This window comes from Salvelinus fontinalis, chromosome 23, assembly GCF_029448725.1.
Source record: "Salvelinus fontinalis isolate EN_2023a chromosome 23, ASM2944872v1, whole genome shotgun sequence".
Taxonomy (NCBI): domain Eukaryota; kingdom Metazoa; phylum Chordata; class Actinopteri; order Salmoniformes; family Salmonidae; genus Salvelinus; species Salvelinus fontinalis.
The window spans coordinates 11,520,016-11,534,457 of record NC_074687.1 but is presented as its reverse complement, the minus strand read 5'-3'; the positions used below and the strand labels follow the sequence as shown (position 1 = coordinate 11,534,457).

The 14,442-nt window shown below is 40.0% G+C and overlaps 1 protein-coding gene and 1 pseudogene across 1 annotated transcript; both read left to right on the top strand.

The window, feature by feature from the left end:
* Nucleotides 1–743: 743 nt before the first annotated feature.
* LOC129820849 (protocadherin-8-like) lies at nucleotides 744–4,635 on the top strand. The gene is made up of 3 exons (XM_055877883.1): nucleotides 744–3,406; nucleotides 3,505–3,703; nucleotides 3,927–4,635. The coding sequence occupies exons 1-3, from the start codon at nucleotides 983–985 to the stop codon at nucleotides 4,244–4,246; spliced, it is 2,943 nt and encodes a 980-aa protein (XP_055733858.1). The 5' UTR covers nucleotides 744–982; the 3' UTR covers nucleotides 4,247–4,635.
* Nucleotides 4,636–6,634: 1,999 nt separating this feature from the next.
* LOC129821571 (leukocyte cell-derived chemotaxin 1-like) lies at nucleotides 6,635–14,018 on the top strand (annotated as a pseudogene).
* The last annotated feature ends 424 nt before the right edge of the window (nucleotides 14,019–14,442 follow it).

Sequence of the window (14,442 nt, the reverse complement as noted above, 5' to 3'; positions counted from 1 at the left end):
CACGGCTACCACAGCATTCTGCAGCGATACTCCATCCCATTTGGTTTGCGCTTAGTGGGGCTATCATTTGTTTTTCAACAGGACAATGGCCCAACACACCTCCAAGCTATGTAAGGGCTATTTGACCAAGAAGAAGAGTGATGGAGTGCTGCATCAGATGACTTGGCCTCCACAATCACCCGACCTCAACCCAATTGAGATGGTTTGGGATGAGTTGGGCTGCAGAGTGAAGGAAAAGCAGCCAACAAGTGCTCAGCATATGTGGGAACGCCTTCAAGACTGTTGGAAAAACGTTCCTCAGGAAGCAGGTTGATAGAATTCCAAGAGTGTGTAAAGCTGTCCTGTCATCAAGGCATAGGGTGGTTACTTTGAAGAATCTCAAATATAAAATACATTTTGATTTGTTTAACACTTTTTTTGGTTACTACATGATTCCATATAGTACAATGTAGAAAATAGTCAAATGAAGAAAAACCTTTGAATGAGCAAGTGTGTCCAAACTTTTGACTGGTACTGTATACATTTTTTCCCCCCAGTGGGTGCTGCACCACCCTCAGCACCCTACGTCTCCCGGCTATGCCTGTGCATACACATTCAAAGCCAGTGCAAAACTTGACTCCAAGCCATCCAAATCTTTTTTATTTTGCTGCTTGAGCTCTATGCACATTGAAAACAGGCTTAGAGGTCTTTCATACTGCCTGCCTATTTTTAATTCTAAAGCGGTGGGATTGGTCACACTTCGTCTCATTAGCATGGGGAGCTGTGGGTTATAACTCTTCCGCCACGGCAGGATGTGGAGCTGTGAGGAAGGAAAGCGGGAGGCAACAAGCGCGCCTGCTTGACTTTCAGCACAGTTCAGAGAAGCTGATGTTGTTGCTGTTGAGAGGAGGCATTTTCACCATTTGAGGTGATCTAATCTGTTTAGTAAAAGTGAAGCGGCTTGGCTCTGTAAAACTAACCAACTAACCTGCGGGCTTTGAAAATGATGCGTGGCATTTTAACAGGTTGGCATCGTTGGATTTTTGGATTCATAACACTAGATATGTTATTTGTTTCCCTGGCTGAGTCTGAGGGAAATACTCTGAAATACCAGACCAACGAGGAGCGAAGTCCAGGAACAGTGATCGGAAACCTGGCCAAGGACATGTCCTTGAGTCGCTCTTTTAGCTCCAAGACTAATTTTAGAATGATGAAAAAATTCAACAATTCTTTTGTCAGGGTGAGAGAAAGCGACGGGGAGCTTACTGTCGGGGAAAGGATTGACAGAGAGAGAATCTGCAGGCACACTTTACAGTGTCTCATCACTTTTGATGTTGTCAGCTTTTCAAAAGAGAAGTACAATTTGATTCATGTTGAGGTGGAGGTAAAAGACATTAATGATAACTCTCCGGAGTTTCCAAACAAGGAATATACAGTGGAGATCTCTGAAAATGCTGATGTGGGGTTCCGTATTTCTTTGGACCCAGCCGAGGACGCAGACGTCGGATCAAACTACATCCAAAGCTATCAAATTTCTGTCAACAGTCATTTTTCCATTGATGTGCTTTTGAGAGCAGATGGGGTTAAATATGCGGAGTTGGTGCTAATGAAAGAGTTAGACAGGGAGACTCAGTCATCTTATGCGATGGAGCTTATTGCCACCGACGGAGGAAACCCATTTAGCTCGGGTTCAACAACAATAACAATAAAAGTGACAGACTTTAATGACAACCGTCCTGTTTTTGACCAGAATAATTTCTCGGTCACTTTGCCCGAGGACGCACCGGTTGGATTCGTTTTATTGGACTTAAATGCAGTTGATCCAGATGAGGGTTTAAATGGAGAGGTGGTCTATGGATTCGGAAAACAGGTTTCTGCGGAGATCCGAGCACTTTTCGAAGTGTACAGTAAATCCGGGCGCCTAACACTCAAGAACCCAGTGGATTTTGAGACCAAGAAAACATATGAGTTAGACGTGCAGGCGACTGATCTAGGAGCCAACCCGATCCCCACTATCTGTAAAATAATAATTAATGTCAAAGACGTTAATGACAATGCCCCAGAAATAAGTATTACGCCAATGACCTCCATCTCAACGGGCATCGCATATATCAGCGAGACCGCAGACAAGGACAGCCTAGTGGCGCTGATCAGCACCGCGGACAGGGACTCGGGCGTTAACAGCCAGGTCCATTGCACCTTATATGGGCACGACCATTTCAAACTTAAACAGGCCTATGAGGACAGCTACATGATTGTCACCGCAGCAGCCCTGGACAGGGAGAAGATAAGCGAGTACAATTTAACTGTGATGGCTGAAGATTTCGGGTCACCTCCATTGAGAAAAATCACACAATACACCATAAGGCTAAGCGACGAGAATGACAACGCCCCACACTTTACTAAACATGTCTATGAAGTTTCTGTCGTAGAAAATAATGCACCAGGGGCATATATTACAACTGTTGAGGCCAGAGATGCAGACTTGGGGACTAATGGCAAAATTACATACAGACTATTAGACAGTGTTATAATGGGATCACCTGTCAACACGTTTGTATCTCTAAATGCAATCTCTGGTTCAATATATGCACTGAGAAGCTTCAACTATGAAGTCATGAAACATCTGGAGGTACACATCCAGGCAAGCGATGGGGGGTTACCTCAACTTCAGAGCAGTGCCATCATCAATCTAAAAATAGTTGATCAGAATGACAACGCTCCGTCCATCACGGAGCCCATCCTTAATAAGGGATCTGCTGAGGTTTTCCTGCCCAAACATGCACCTGCAGGTTATGTTGTAACCCAGATAAAGGCCACGGATGCTGATGAAGGCATAAACGCGCAGCTGTCTTACAATATCACAGAGGGGGGACACTTGGGTTTCTCCATTAACAAGGTTACTGGGAAGTTACATGTGAGTTGTGAGCTGAACTACGACCTGTCTGAAACACTGAGAGTCCTTGTGGCTGTCAACGACAATGGAACACCTTCTCTGACCTCCACAGCCACTATACACCTCACTCTCATCGAAGGCACCCCTCCCAGTGTTCCTGCTATGGTCCAAAACGACAGCGAGGAAGTCTTTCAATGGGACATGTCCATAGCCATTATCATTGCCTTAGCAGGGAGCTGCTCCCTCCTCTTGCTAGGCATCATCCTGATCACTACCACCTGCAGTCGACACAAACGGGAGAAGAGAGAGGCGGGATGCAATGACAAAGTAGACATACAACATGTGGAGAATGGGGAGAGCAGCCATATTGATTCATTGATCACCAACCACAAAAGCAATGCGTTTGATGTGCACCCTTTTCCTGAGAAAGCACCGTTGGCCTCCAGCAACACAATAAAAACAGCCCCAGGTGATGGCAGGCAAGAACAAGAGTGCGACTTTGACAATAGGATAATGGAGAGTAAATTAGAGGTAAGTCGTTGTGACTCACTGCATGGATTGGCTGTTTTGTTGTAGTATTTTCACCATCACAACTTCTATGTGTGAGTATTGTGTTTGCCTGTTCACAGGGTTATTCAACACTGCCCGGCTATAGGAAAGAAACCCTCCGCCCCATAACCATATGGAAGGGCAACTCATTCACAACCATCTCAGCCAGAGATCCTCAGTTCAGTGGGAAGGACAGTGGGAAAGGAGACAGTGACTTTAATGACAGTGACTCTGACATCAGTGGAGATGGACACAAAAAAGACTCCCCACCGATAAACAGTAAGTACTACTAATCAATCACAGGATGTTCATGTGATTTTAGACACAGTAATGACACATTGTTAAAAAAATCCATAAAAGGCATCACTCTCTGTGATGTTCTCAAGGTCTTTATGGTCAGATGTTAAATGATAATAGTGTATCATAAAATCCAGGCTATTATACCCCAACATATGCAGCACGGTTCACCAAGGGCTAACAGTTTTGGCTGTTGTTTCCACAGGTCTCTGGGCCTGCACCAGTGAGTGTAAAATCCTAGGCCACTCAGACCGATGCTGGAGCCCTTCAGCCTCTAGACCCAACACCAGCCTCTCCCACGGACCACACCTCTCAACCTTCTCCAAGACAGCCTCGTTGCCACGAAACACTCTGCAAAGAGACACCTACTACCAACAGGCTCACCTACCCAAGACCAACGGTCTGCAAAGCGTCTATGAAAAAGTCCAGCACCAAGAATTTGATTATATTCTGGTTTGTCCACCAACACCAGCCAGGATACTAGAGACTGGTGAGATATCCCTCCCGGAGTATGGACACTCTTAAATTAAATGGACAATAATCAAAGCTAATGTAATGAGTCATATGCATCTTTAAATACTGTATAGCCTATTGTTCCTATGTTAGTGTTACGGTAAGTGTTTTGTGTGATTGTTCCCATATACTGTATACTGTATGACTGTTTATTGTATAACGTGTCATATGCAAGATTTTATAAATGAAGAATATATTTTTTCATAATGATTCAATGTAAACTACAAATGTATTATAAATTTGGAAGAGCATGTTTGAACTTTTACTATTTAAAAGCATGGCCATTGGACCTTTAGGCTGAAAGAACCCTTTGTCAAGTGGGAAACAATCAATATCAAAATATGAACATGTTTGTAGTAAATTTTGTCACTAAGTCGCACAAATAAATATTTGAAACCAAATTATTGTTCTGTATGTAAAAAAAATAGACAGCTTAAATCTACAGTGTGCTTCCATACATTCATTCAGTTTGATTGAGTGAGAAATCAGCTCATGCAGTAGGTTACGACAGGCAATATATTGCCTGATAGCAACGTTAAGTTACATTACAGTTACGTTACGTTGCTTAACTTCATCCAAATTAGATAAGGCATGATTTCAACAGAGGTTGCAACTTAAAAACGCTAAATGACCAACGTTACATGTCGGCTGTATGGTGTTGATCCTTGTCTAATACGACTCAGAGACATGACTCTATATAGGATGACTATAGTTATCACCTCTGAGGGAGCAGGATGACTCTATAGTTATCACCTCTGAGGGAGCAGGATGACTATAGTTATCACCTCTGAGGGAGCAGGATGACTCTATAGTTATCACCTCTGAGGGAGCAGGATGACTCTATAGTTGTCACCTCTGAGGGAGCAGGATGACTATAGTTATCACCTCTGAGGGAGCAGGATGACTATAGTTATCACCTCTGAGGGAGCAGGATGACTCTATAGTTATCACCTCTGAGGGAGCAGGATGACTCTATAGTTATCACCTCTGAGGGAGCAGGATGACTCTATAGTTATCACCTCTGAGGGAGCAGGATGACTATAGTTATCACCTCTGAGGGAGCAGGATGACTATAGTTATCACCTCTGAGGGAGCAGGATGACTACAGTTATCACCTCTGAGGGAGCAGGATGACTCTATAGTTATCACCTCTGAGGGAGCAGGATGACTCTATAGTTATCACCTCTGAGGGAGCAGGATGACTCTATAGTTATCACCTCTGAGGGAGCAGGATGACTATAGTTGTCACCTCTGAGGGAGCAGGATGACTATAGTTATCACCTCTGAGGGAGCAGGATGACTATAGTTATCACCTCTGAGGGAGCAGGATGACTCTATAGTTATCACCTCTGAGGGAGCAGGATGACTCTATAGTTATCACCTCTGAGGGAGCAGGATGACTCTATAGTTATCACCTCTGAGGGAGCAGGATGACTATAGTTGTCACCTCTGAGGGAGCAGGATGACTATAGTTATCACCTCTGAGGGAGCAGGATGACTCTATAGTTATCACCTCTGAGGGAGCAGGATGGACATAGGGACTGGCTAGACATTTAATCACATGAAATTCCAATTTAAGGTTTTGGAGACTGACACATTCTTCTGAACCATAATAAGCCATGCCTGATTAGAAGGCCAGATGAAACCAATCTCTGACAGGGACGGGGTAGCCCCAATGTCACTTCAATGTAATGATCAGGGGCCAGCTAGGGTAGCTTGAACCAATTTGTTACAAAACAAGATTATTACCTCCTGTGCCATAAAGGTCAGGACCTCTTGGCCAAAGCTGTGGGAAACTTTAGCCTACCAGGGCTTACTTATCTGAACTTCTTGTGGATTCATTCCATGAACACCTGTAACAGTTACACCTGTAACAGTACCAGTTACATATCTCATTAGTGCAGACAATTAAGAACTGGCATACTAATCCTATGCCAAAACAGTTATAAAAAGTGATAGCATGTAGCCTGGCTGTGGTCTGTGTATTAACCTCATGCTTCAACTTGTTGAACTACATGGACTGTAAACAAACCATCAAAGAACACCACGATGTTGTGAAGACTTGATATAAATTCACTGCAATTCCATTTTGCTGCCAAAGCACCATTTCCTCAACTACCTTCATTTCTCTTGCCCTCCGCCAGTGGCACGTCACGTCATTCACAATGAAGTTTTGAAACTGGACTTGTGGCCCTTTTGACCAACATAATTAACACCGGTGGCCATTATACAGATGGCATCATGGGCGAGACTTCTGAAAAGTCAAAATTTCACAGGACTTTCAACAATGCCTACCACCTGTGTGACGACCCTCCCACTCTGTCTGCCGAATTCTTTCTCTTTGCTCTTGTTTTCCTTATTAGGATGTCGGTGGGCGGAGCCGGGAGGGTCGTCAGCGAAATGGGACAAACCTGGGCCCAGGTGTGTCCCGGGATGAATACACCTCTTCCCCATTCATTGAGGAGACTCCATGCAGACACACTGATAGATTTTGGTTGTGGCATTTTTGTGGCCGTTTTGTTTGTTTGCTTTGGCACCTTTCAACACCCCTCATTATCACATCTATGCACGCAACCACTCACTTACACTACTGACTACATACACTACTGACTACATACACACACATTGTACATATGTTACTTCAGTAATTAAATAGATTTTTGTTATTCCTTATCTCCATGTTGTCTCCCTTTTTGTTACGGGCTTTGAGCCGGTTCGTGACACCTGTAAGTAGCCTAAATGCAATAATTCCAATACATTTTCCTGGGCGCTGTAGTCTATTATATTGTTTTGAGTTTGCGAAGTTTGAATTGCAAAGGGAAAATGATTTTCTCGTGGGGCTTTGCTTTGATATTGACTGTGTGCATCGCTGCTCACTTAGCATTCTGACCTTTCTAAAGGCATACAGTATCAAGGCACAAGGCGGGACCCAGATGCAGACACAGGAGGCAGATGGTTGGAGTCTTACATTGTTTATTAATCCAAAGGGGTAGGCAAGAGAATGGTCGTGGACAGGCAAACAGGTAAAAAACAGATTTTGTCCTATAGGTACCGAAGGGCAGGCAGGATGATCAGGCAGGCGGGAAAGTAGTCCAGAGTCAGGCAGGGGTCAGAACCGGGAAGACTATCAAAAAGAGAATAGAAAAGGAGTACGGGAAAAACACGCTGGTTGACTTGACTAAACATACAAGACGAACTGGCACAGAGAGACAGGAAACACAGGGATAAATACACCGGGGAAAATAAGTGACACCTGGAGGGGGTGGAGACAATCACAGGAACAGGTGAAACAGATGACAGACAGTTTGTCGGCTGCGAAGCCTCCTGTTGCTGATGGTCGTCTCTTGAGATTTGGGGTTGCGGCTCTCGTCGCCGGGGCAGTGTTGATGCTTTGCGGATCCATTAGAGCTTTTTACCTTTGGAAAGTCAGTGACAAAAATGTAAGACTTAATTTATTCTTCATGTGCCTCAATATGGGTCATTTTATTATGTAATTTACCGTTTAAAATGCAGACGAGACAGGTAAATCTACCTCAACGTCAGGTGGGAGATTTTCGATGGTCTACCTGTACCCTGGGACCAAGTGGTATGCTGCAGGCGCTGCACCTTTTTCACTGTCAAGCACAGTAGAACATCAAAAAATATGATATCTTAGTTAACAAATCTCTGCATAATGTCTATCATTCCTCATAAAACAACTATCTAATATAGCCTGGCAGTGGATGGTGTGTTGGACATTGGAAATTACATTTGGATTTGCTGGTCGGAATCCTATTAAACATCTGTTAGGTAATTACGTTATTTCTATACCAACCTATTGAATTTCACATTAGAATCACATAGCTTTGATGTGAATATTTTGGGCATCTAACTAAGGCCTGGTGGTGGTGACTGTCTCATTAGAGATACTTGAATATTTATTTATGTAATAATGGGCTCACCTGTAGGGCAAAACATCTCAGGATAGATCCATGTCAAGGCCCTGCTGCCCTCCCTCTGAGACATTCTATTCAAATCAGCTATGTGATTGGACTACACATCATACGGTCTTTTAAGTGCTGCACAGGAGAACACGAGGAGGGAGGCAGTTTGAAGTATTGTGTCATGGCAGGACCTTGCAGTGAATATTACTGTTAGAAAGCCTCCTGCCATATCTCCAGCTATTGTAATTGCAGTTTTGGGTTCTACAACTAGGGGTATTGACCATGTGTAGTTGATAGCTGGCAAGTTAGATGTGTTTACTGTATGTATTATGGATAACCTTGAATATCCTTGTAACTGTATTTTTTTTTTCAATCTCATTAGACGTACAATGTACATTACAGTATGAGTGTCAATGGAAAAGTGGAGGAGTGGTCCATGGAAATCGATTCCAATAATAATCTGCAAAGGTTCCCGAACTGGGAGTGAGTAAAAAGGACGAGGCGTTGGAGATTTATGACTTTCATACTGTGAAGTTGTCCTTATTTTCTCTTTGAAGTAGTTCAACTGAGAGTTTGGCATGTGTAGCAAAGTTGTGAGTGTAAATATCCCGTCCCTGTGACTCCTCAGGGAATCACAGGAATTCAGTTCTCTGGAGGGGAGAAGCATTATACTAAATCTCAAATCAAGACATTCCAGAGGTTAAGACACTCAACAAGGAGTCACTGAGGTTTGACCTGGTACAGTGAGCTTTACTAAACATAACTTAAACATAATGTTGGAACTGAATATATTACTAACTTTATGCAAAAGTATAGACCCCCCCTCCCCCCCATCTGTTCTAGATACTCAAGGGCATGTCAATAATCCAGTAGTCGATTGGGCTTTACAGAAACAAATATATTTTGAAATGGAATGACATTTTAATGCCGATTGATAAGCCTGTGGACATAATGTAGGAGTAATGGCCTGATGAGGTGTATTTCGCCCAGTCAGGAAGGCGAAATGATGCCAGTGAAGTTTGACGAGAAGTCTCTGATCTGGGTAGCTGCTGACCGGCCCCTGAAGAACAGCAGCTTCCTCAGCACAAGATCCTGGACCTCTGTGGAGACCTGCCCATCTTCTGGCTCCAACCCACATGTCCTAAAGGTTCCTCTCTCATGGCTCCTGCTATTCACATGGCTCAGTGATAGAATAAGATATATAGTTGTTATCTAACGAGATTATAGATTGGGATAGAGATATTCAGGTAACTGAGATTATAGATTGTGATAGAGATGTTTAGGTAACTGAGATGATAGATTGTCATAGAGATATTCAGGTAACTGAGATGATAGATTGTGATAGAGCTCTTCAGGTACCTGAGATTATAGATTGTGATATAGATATTCAGTAACTGAGATTATAGATTGTGATAGAGATGTTCAGGTAACTGAGATTATAGATTGTGATAGAGATATTCAAGTAACTGAGATTATAGATTGTGATAGAGATGTTCAGGTAACTGAGATTATAGATTGTGATAGAGATCTTCAGGTACCTGAGATTATAGATTGTGATATAGATATTCAGTAACTGAGATTATAGATTGTGATATAGATATGCAGGTAACTGAGATTATAGATTGTGATATAGATAAAGTTGTGATATAGATAAAGTTGTGATATAAAGAGATTATAGATATTCAGGTAACTGAGATTGTAGATTGTGACGGAGATAAAGTTGTGATATAAAGAAATTATAGATTGTGATATAAATATTCAGGTAACTGAGATTGTAGATTGTGATGGAGATAAAGTTGTGACATAAAGAGATTATAGATTGTGATATAGATATTCAGGTAACTGAGATTGTAGATTGTGATAGAGATAAAGTTGTGATATAAAGAGATTATAGATTGTGATATAGATATGCAGGTAACTGAGATTGTAGATTGTGATGGAGATATTCAGCTAACAGAGATTATAGAGATTCTGGAGCGGCGACTGAAACTGCGTTTTACACCACCATCAACATAAAAACAAATTATGGAATTTCTCATCGACAAATGATGTTGCATCCTTCCAATAGAGTTCTAGACACTAGTAGAATCTATGCCAAGGTGCATTGAAGCTGTCCTGGAGGCTCGTGGTGCACAACGCCCTATTAACACACTTTATGTTGGTGTTTCCTTTATTTTGGCAGTTACCTGTCGTTATTATAGAATGAGATGTGATAGAATGTAAACTAGTTACCTGTCGTTATTATAGAATGAGATGTGATAGAATGTAAACTAGTTACCTGTAGTTGTTATAGAATGAGATGTGATAGAATGTAAACTAGTTACCTGTAGTCATAGAATGAGATGTGATAGAATGTAAACTAGTTACCTGTAGTCATTATAGAATGAGATGTGATAGAATGAGATGTGATAGAATGTAAACTAATTACCTGTAGTCATTATAGAATGAGATGTGATAGAATGTAAACTAGTTACCTGTAGTTATTATAGAATGAGATGTGATAGAATGTAAACTAGTTACCTGTAGTCATTATAGAATTAGATGTGATAGAATGTAAACTAGTTACCTGTAGTCATTATAGAATGAGATGTGATAGAATGTAAACTAGTTACCTGTAGTCATTATAGAATGAGATGTGATAGAATGAGATGTGATAGAATGTAAACTAGTTACCTGTAGTCATTATAGAATGAGATGTGATCGAATGTAAACTAGTTACCTGTAGTTATTATAGAATGAGATGTGATAGAATATAAACTAGTTACCTGTAGTCATTATAGAATGAGATGTGATAGAATGTAAACTAGTTACCTGTAGTTATTATAGAATGATATGTGATAGAATGAGATGTGATAGAATGTAAACTAGTTACCTGTAGTCATTATAGAATGAGATGTGATAGAATGAGATGTGATAGAATGTAAACTAGTTACCTGTAGTTATTATAGAATGATATGTGATAGAATGAGATGTGATAGAATGTAAACTAGTTACCTGTAGTCATTATAGAATGAGATGTGATAGAATGAGATGTGATAGAATGTAAACTAATTACCTGTAGTCATTATAGAATGAGATGTGATAGAATGTAAACTAGTTACCTGTAGTTATTATAGAATGAGATGTGATAGAATGTAAACTAGTTACCTGTAGTCATTATAGAATTAGATGTGATAGAATGTAAACTAGTTACCTGTAGTCATTATAGAATGAGATGTGATAGAATGTAAACTAGTTACCTGTAGTCATTATAGAATGAGATGTGATAGAATGAGATGTGATAGAATGTAAACTAGTTACCTGTAGTCATTATAGAATGAGATGTGATCGAATGTAAACTAGTTACCTGTAGTTATTATAGAATGAGATGTGATAGAATATAAACTAGTTACCTGTAGTCATTATAGAATGAGATGTGATAGAATGTAAACTAGTTACCTGTAGTCATTATAGAATGAGATGTGATCGAATGTAAACTAGTTACCTGCAGTCATTATAGAATGAGATGTGATAGAATGTACACTAGTTACCTGTAGTCATTATAGAACGAGATGTGATAGAATGTAAACTAGTTACTTGTAGTTATTATAGAACGAGATGTGATAGAATGTAAACTAGTTACCTGTAGTTATATTAGAATGATATGCGATAGAATGTAAACTAGTTACCTGTAGTTATTATAGAATGAGATGTGATAGAATGTACACTAGTTACCTGTAGTCATTATAGAATGAGATGTGATAGAATGAGATGTGATAGAATGTAAACTAGTTACCTATAGTCATTATAGAATGAGATGTGATAGAATGTAAACGAGTTACCTGTAGTTATTATAGAATGAGATGTGATAGAATGTAAACTAGTTACCTGTAGTCATTATAGAATGAGATGTGATAGAATGTAAACTAGTTACCTGTAGTCATTATAGAATGAGATGTGATAGAATGAGATGTGATAGAATGTAAACTAGTTACCTGTAGTCATTATAGAATGAGATGTGATCGAATGTAAACGAGTTACCTGTAGCCATTATAGAATGAGATGTGATAGAATGTAAACTAGTTACCTGTAGTTATTATAGAATGATATGTGATAGAATGAGATGTGATAGAATGTAAACTAGTTACCTGTAGTCATTATAGAATGAGATGTGATAGAATGAGATGTGATAGAATGTAAACTAGTTACCTGTAGTCATTATAGAATGCGATGTGATAGAATGTAAACTAGTTACCTGTAGTTATATTAGAATGATATGTGATAGAATGTAAACTAGTTACCTGTAGTTATTATAGAATGAGATATGATAGAATGTACACTAGTTACCTGTAGTCATTATAGAATGAGATGTGATAGAATGTACACTAGTTACCTGTAGTTATTATAGAACGAGATGTGATAGAATGTAAACTAGTTACCTGTACTTATTATAGAATGATATGTGATAGAATGTAAACTAGTTACCTGTAGTTGTTATAGAATGAGATGTGATAGAATGTAAACTAGTTACCTGTAGTTGTTATAGAATGAGATGTGATAGAATGTAAACTAGTTACCTGTAGTTATTATAGAACGAGATGTGATAGAATGTAAACTAGTTACCTGTAGTTATTATAGAATGATATGTGATAGAATGTAAACTAGTTACCTGTAGTTGTTATAGAATGAGATGTGATAGAATGTAAACTAGTTACCTGTAGTTGTTATAGAATGAGATGTGATAGAATGTAAACTAGTTACCTGTAGTTATTATAGAACGAGATGTGATAGAATGTAAACTAGTTACCTGTAGTTATTATAGAATGATATGTGATAGAATGTAAACTAGTTACCTGTAGTTGTTATAGAATGAGATGTGATAGAATGTAAGCTAGTTACCTGTAGTTCTTATAGAACGAGATGTGATAGAATGTAAACTAGTTACCTGTAGTTGTTATAGAATGAGATGTGATAGAATGAGATGTGATAGAATGAGATGTGATAGAATGTAAACTAGTTACCTGTAGTTATTATAGAATGAGATGTGATAGAATGAGATGTGACAGAATGTAAACTAGTTACCTGTAGTTGTTATAGAATGAGATGTGATAGAATGTAAACTAGTTACCTGTAGTTATTATAGAATGATATGTGATAGAATGTAAACTAGTTACCTGTAGTTGTTATAGAATGAGATGTGATAGAATGAGATGTGATAGAATGAGATGTGATAGAATTTAAACTAGTTACCTGTAGTTGTTATAGAATGAGATGTGATAGAATGAGATGTGTTAGAATGTAAACTAGTTACCTGTAGTTGTTATAGAATGAGATGTGATAGAATGAGATGTGACAGAGATGTGACAGGAGTGTTGTAGAACAGGGAATCCTCATTTACAGTAGAACTGTCCTGATCATCCACCTAATAGTAAACACAGACCAGTCAGTGAGCTGTAAACATTATTTACATGCTTTTACCATTCCGATTTGTGTTTCAAAAGTTAGTGAGACACTGAACACACTCAAGGTATTTGGAGACTTAAACAAAAAAAAAACTACTGTCTTACATTTAAAAAAATCATGATCTTGAAATATGCAAGGAATCCTTGATATCATTGTAACTAATTAAATTATTCAGCACGACTGAGCGAGACCGAGTGTATGTAGAATTGTGCTCGGAGGACATGTGTGGTGTCTAGTGGTTGTTGACCCAATACCCATGCCTCCTGTGGCTGCCTGGAACAGATGGAGAGAGGAGAACGAGAGACACACAGAGAGCCAAGCGTCAGTTTGACATGGAGGATTTTGAGGCAGCTGCTGAGGAGAAGAACACAGTAAGTCATGCAGAGAATAGCACCTCCACGGAGGAGGAGGAGGAGGAGGAGGAGGAGGAGGAGGGGGAGGGGGAGGAGGAGGTGGAGGAGGTGGAGGAGTTGGAGGAGGAGGAGGAGGAGGAAGAGGAGGAGGAAGAGGGGGAGTCCGTGGGCTCATAAGCTCTACCTACAACCCAGAAAACCCTACCATGTAATGCTGAGAATATTGTATACTTTAAAGAGGAGTTGTTTTCTTCAAGCTTTGATTTGATTTTAACCCCCCCTGGTTTTCTTTGTAAGACACAGTACTTCACTGAACTGTGAGTTTGGATGTCTGTGTGCTACAGTAAGTGATCTGTGCAAACCCACATTCAATGATCACACAATTTGTTGTAATTGGGTGGGTAGGTGTTAGATGGCCAGCAGTAATCTAAAGTCACTAGCAGTAGGTGATAACAGACACCCCATGTTCATGGCCCTGTGTTTCACAAAC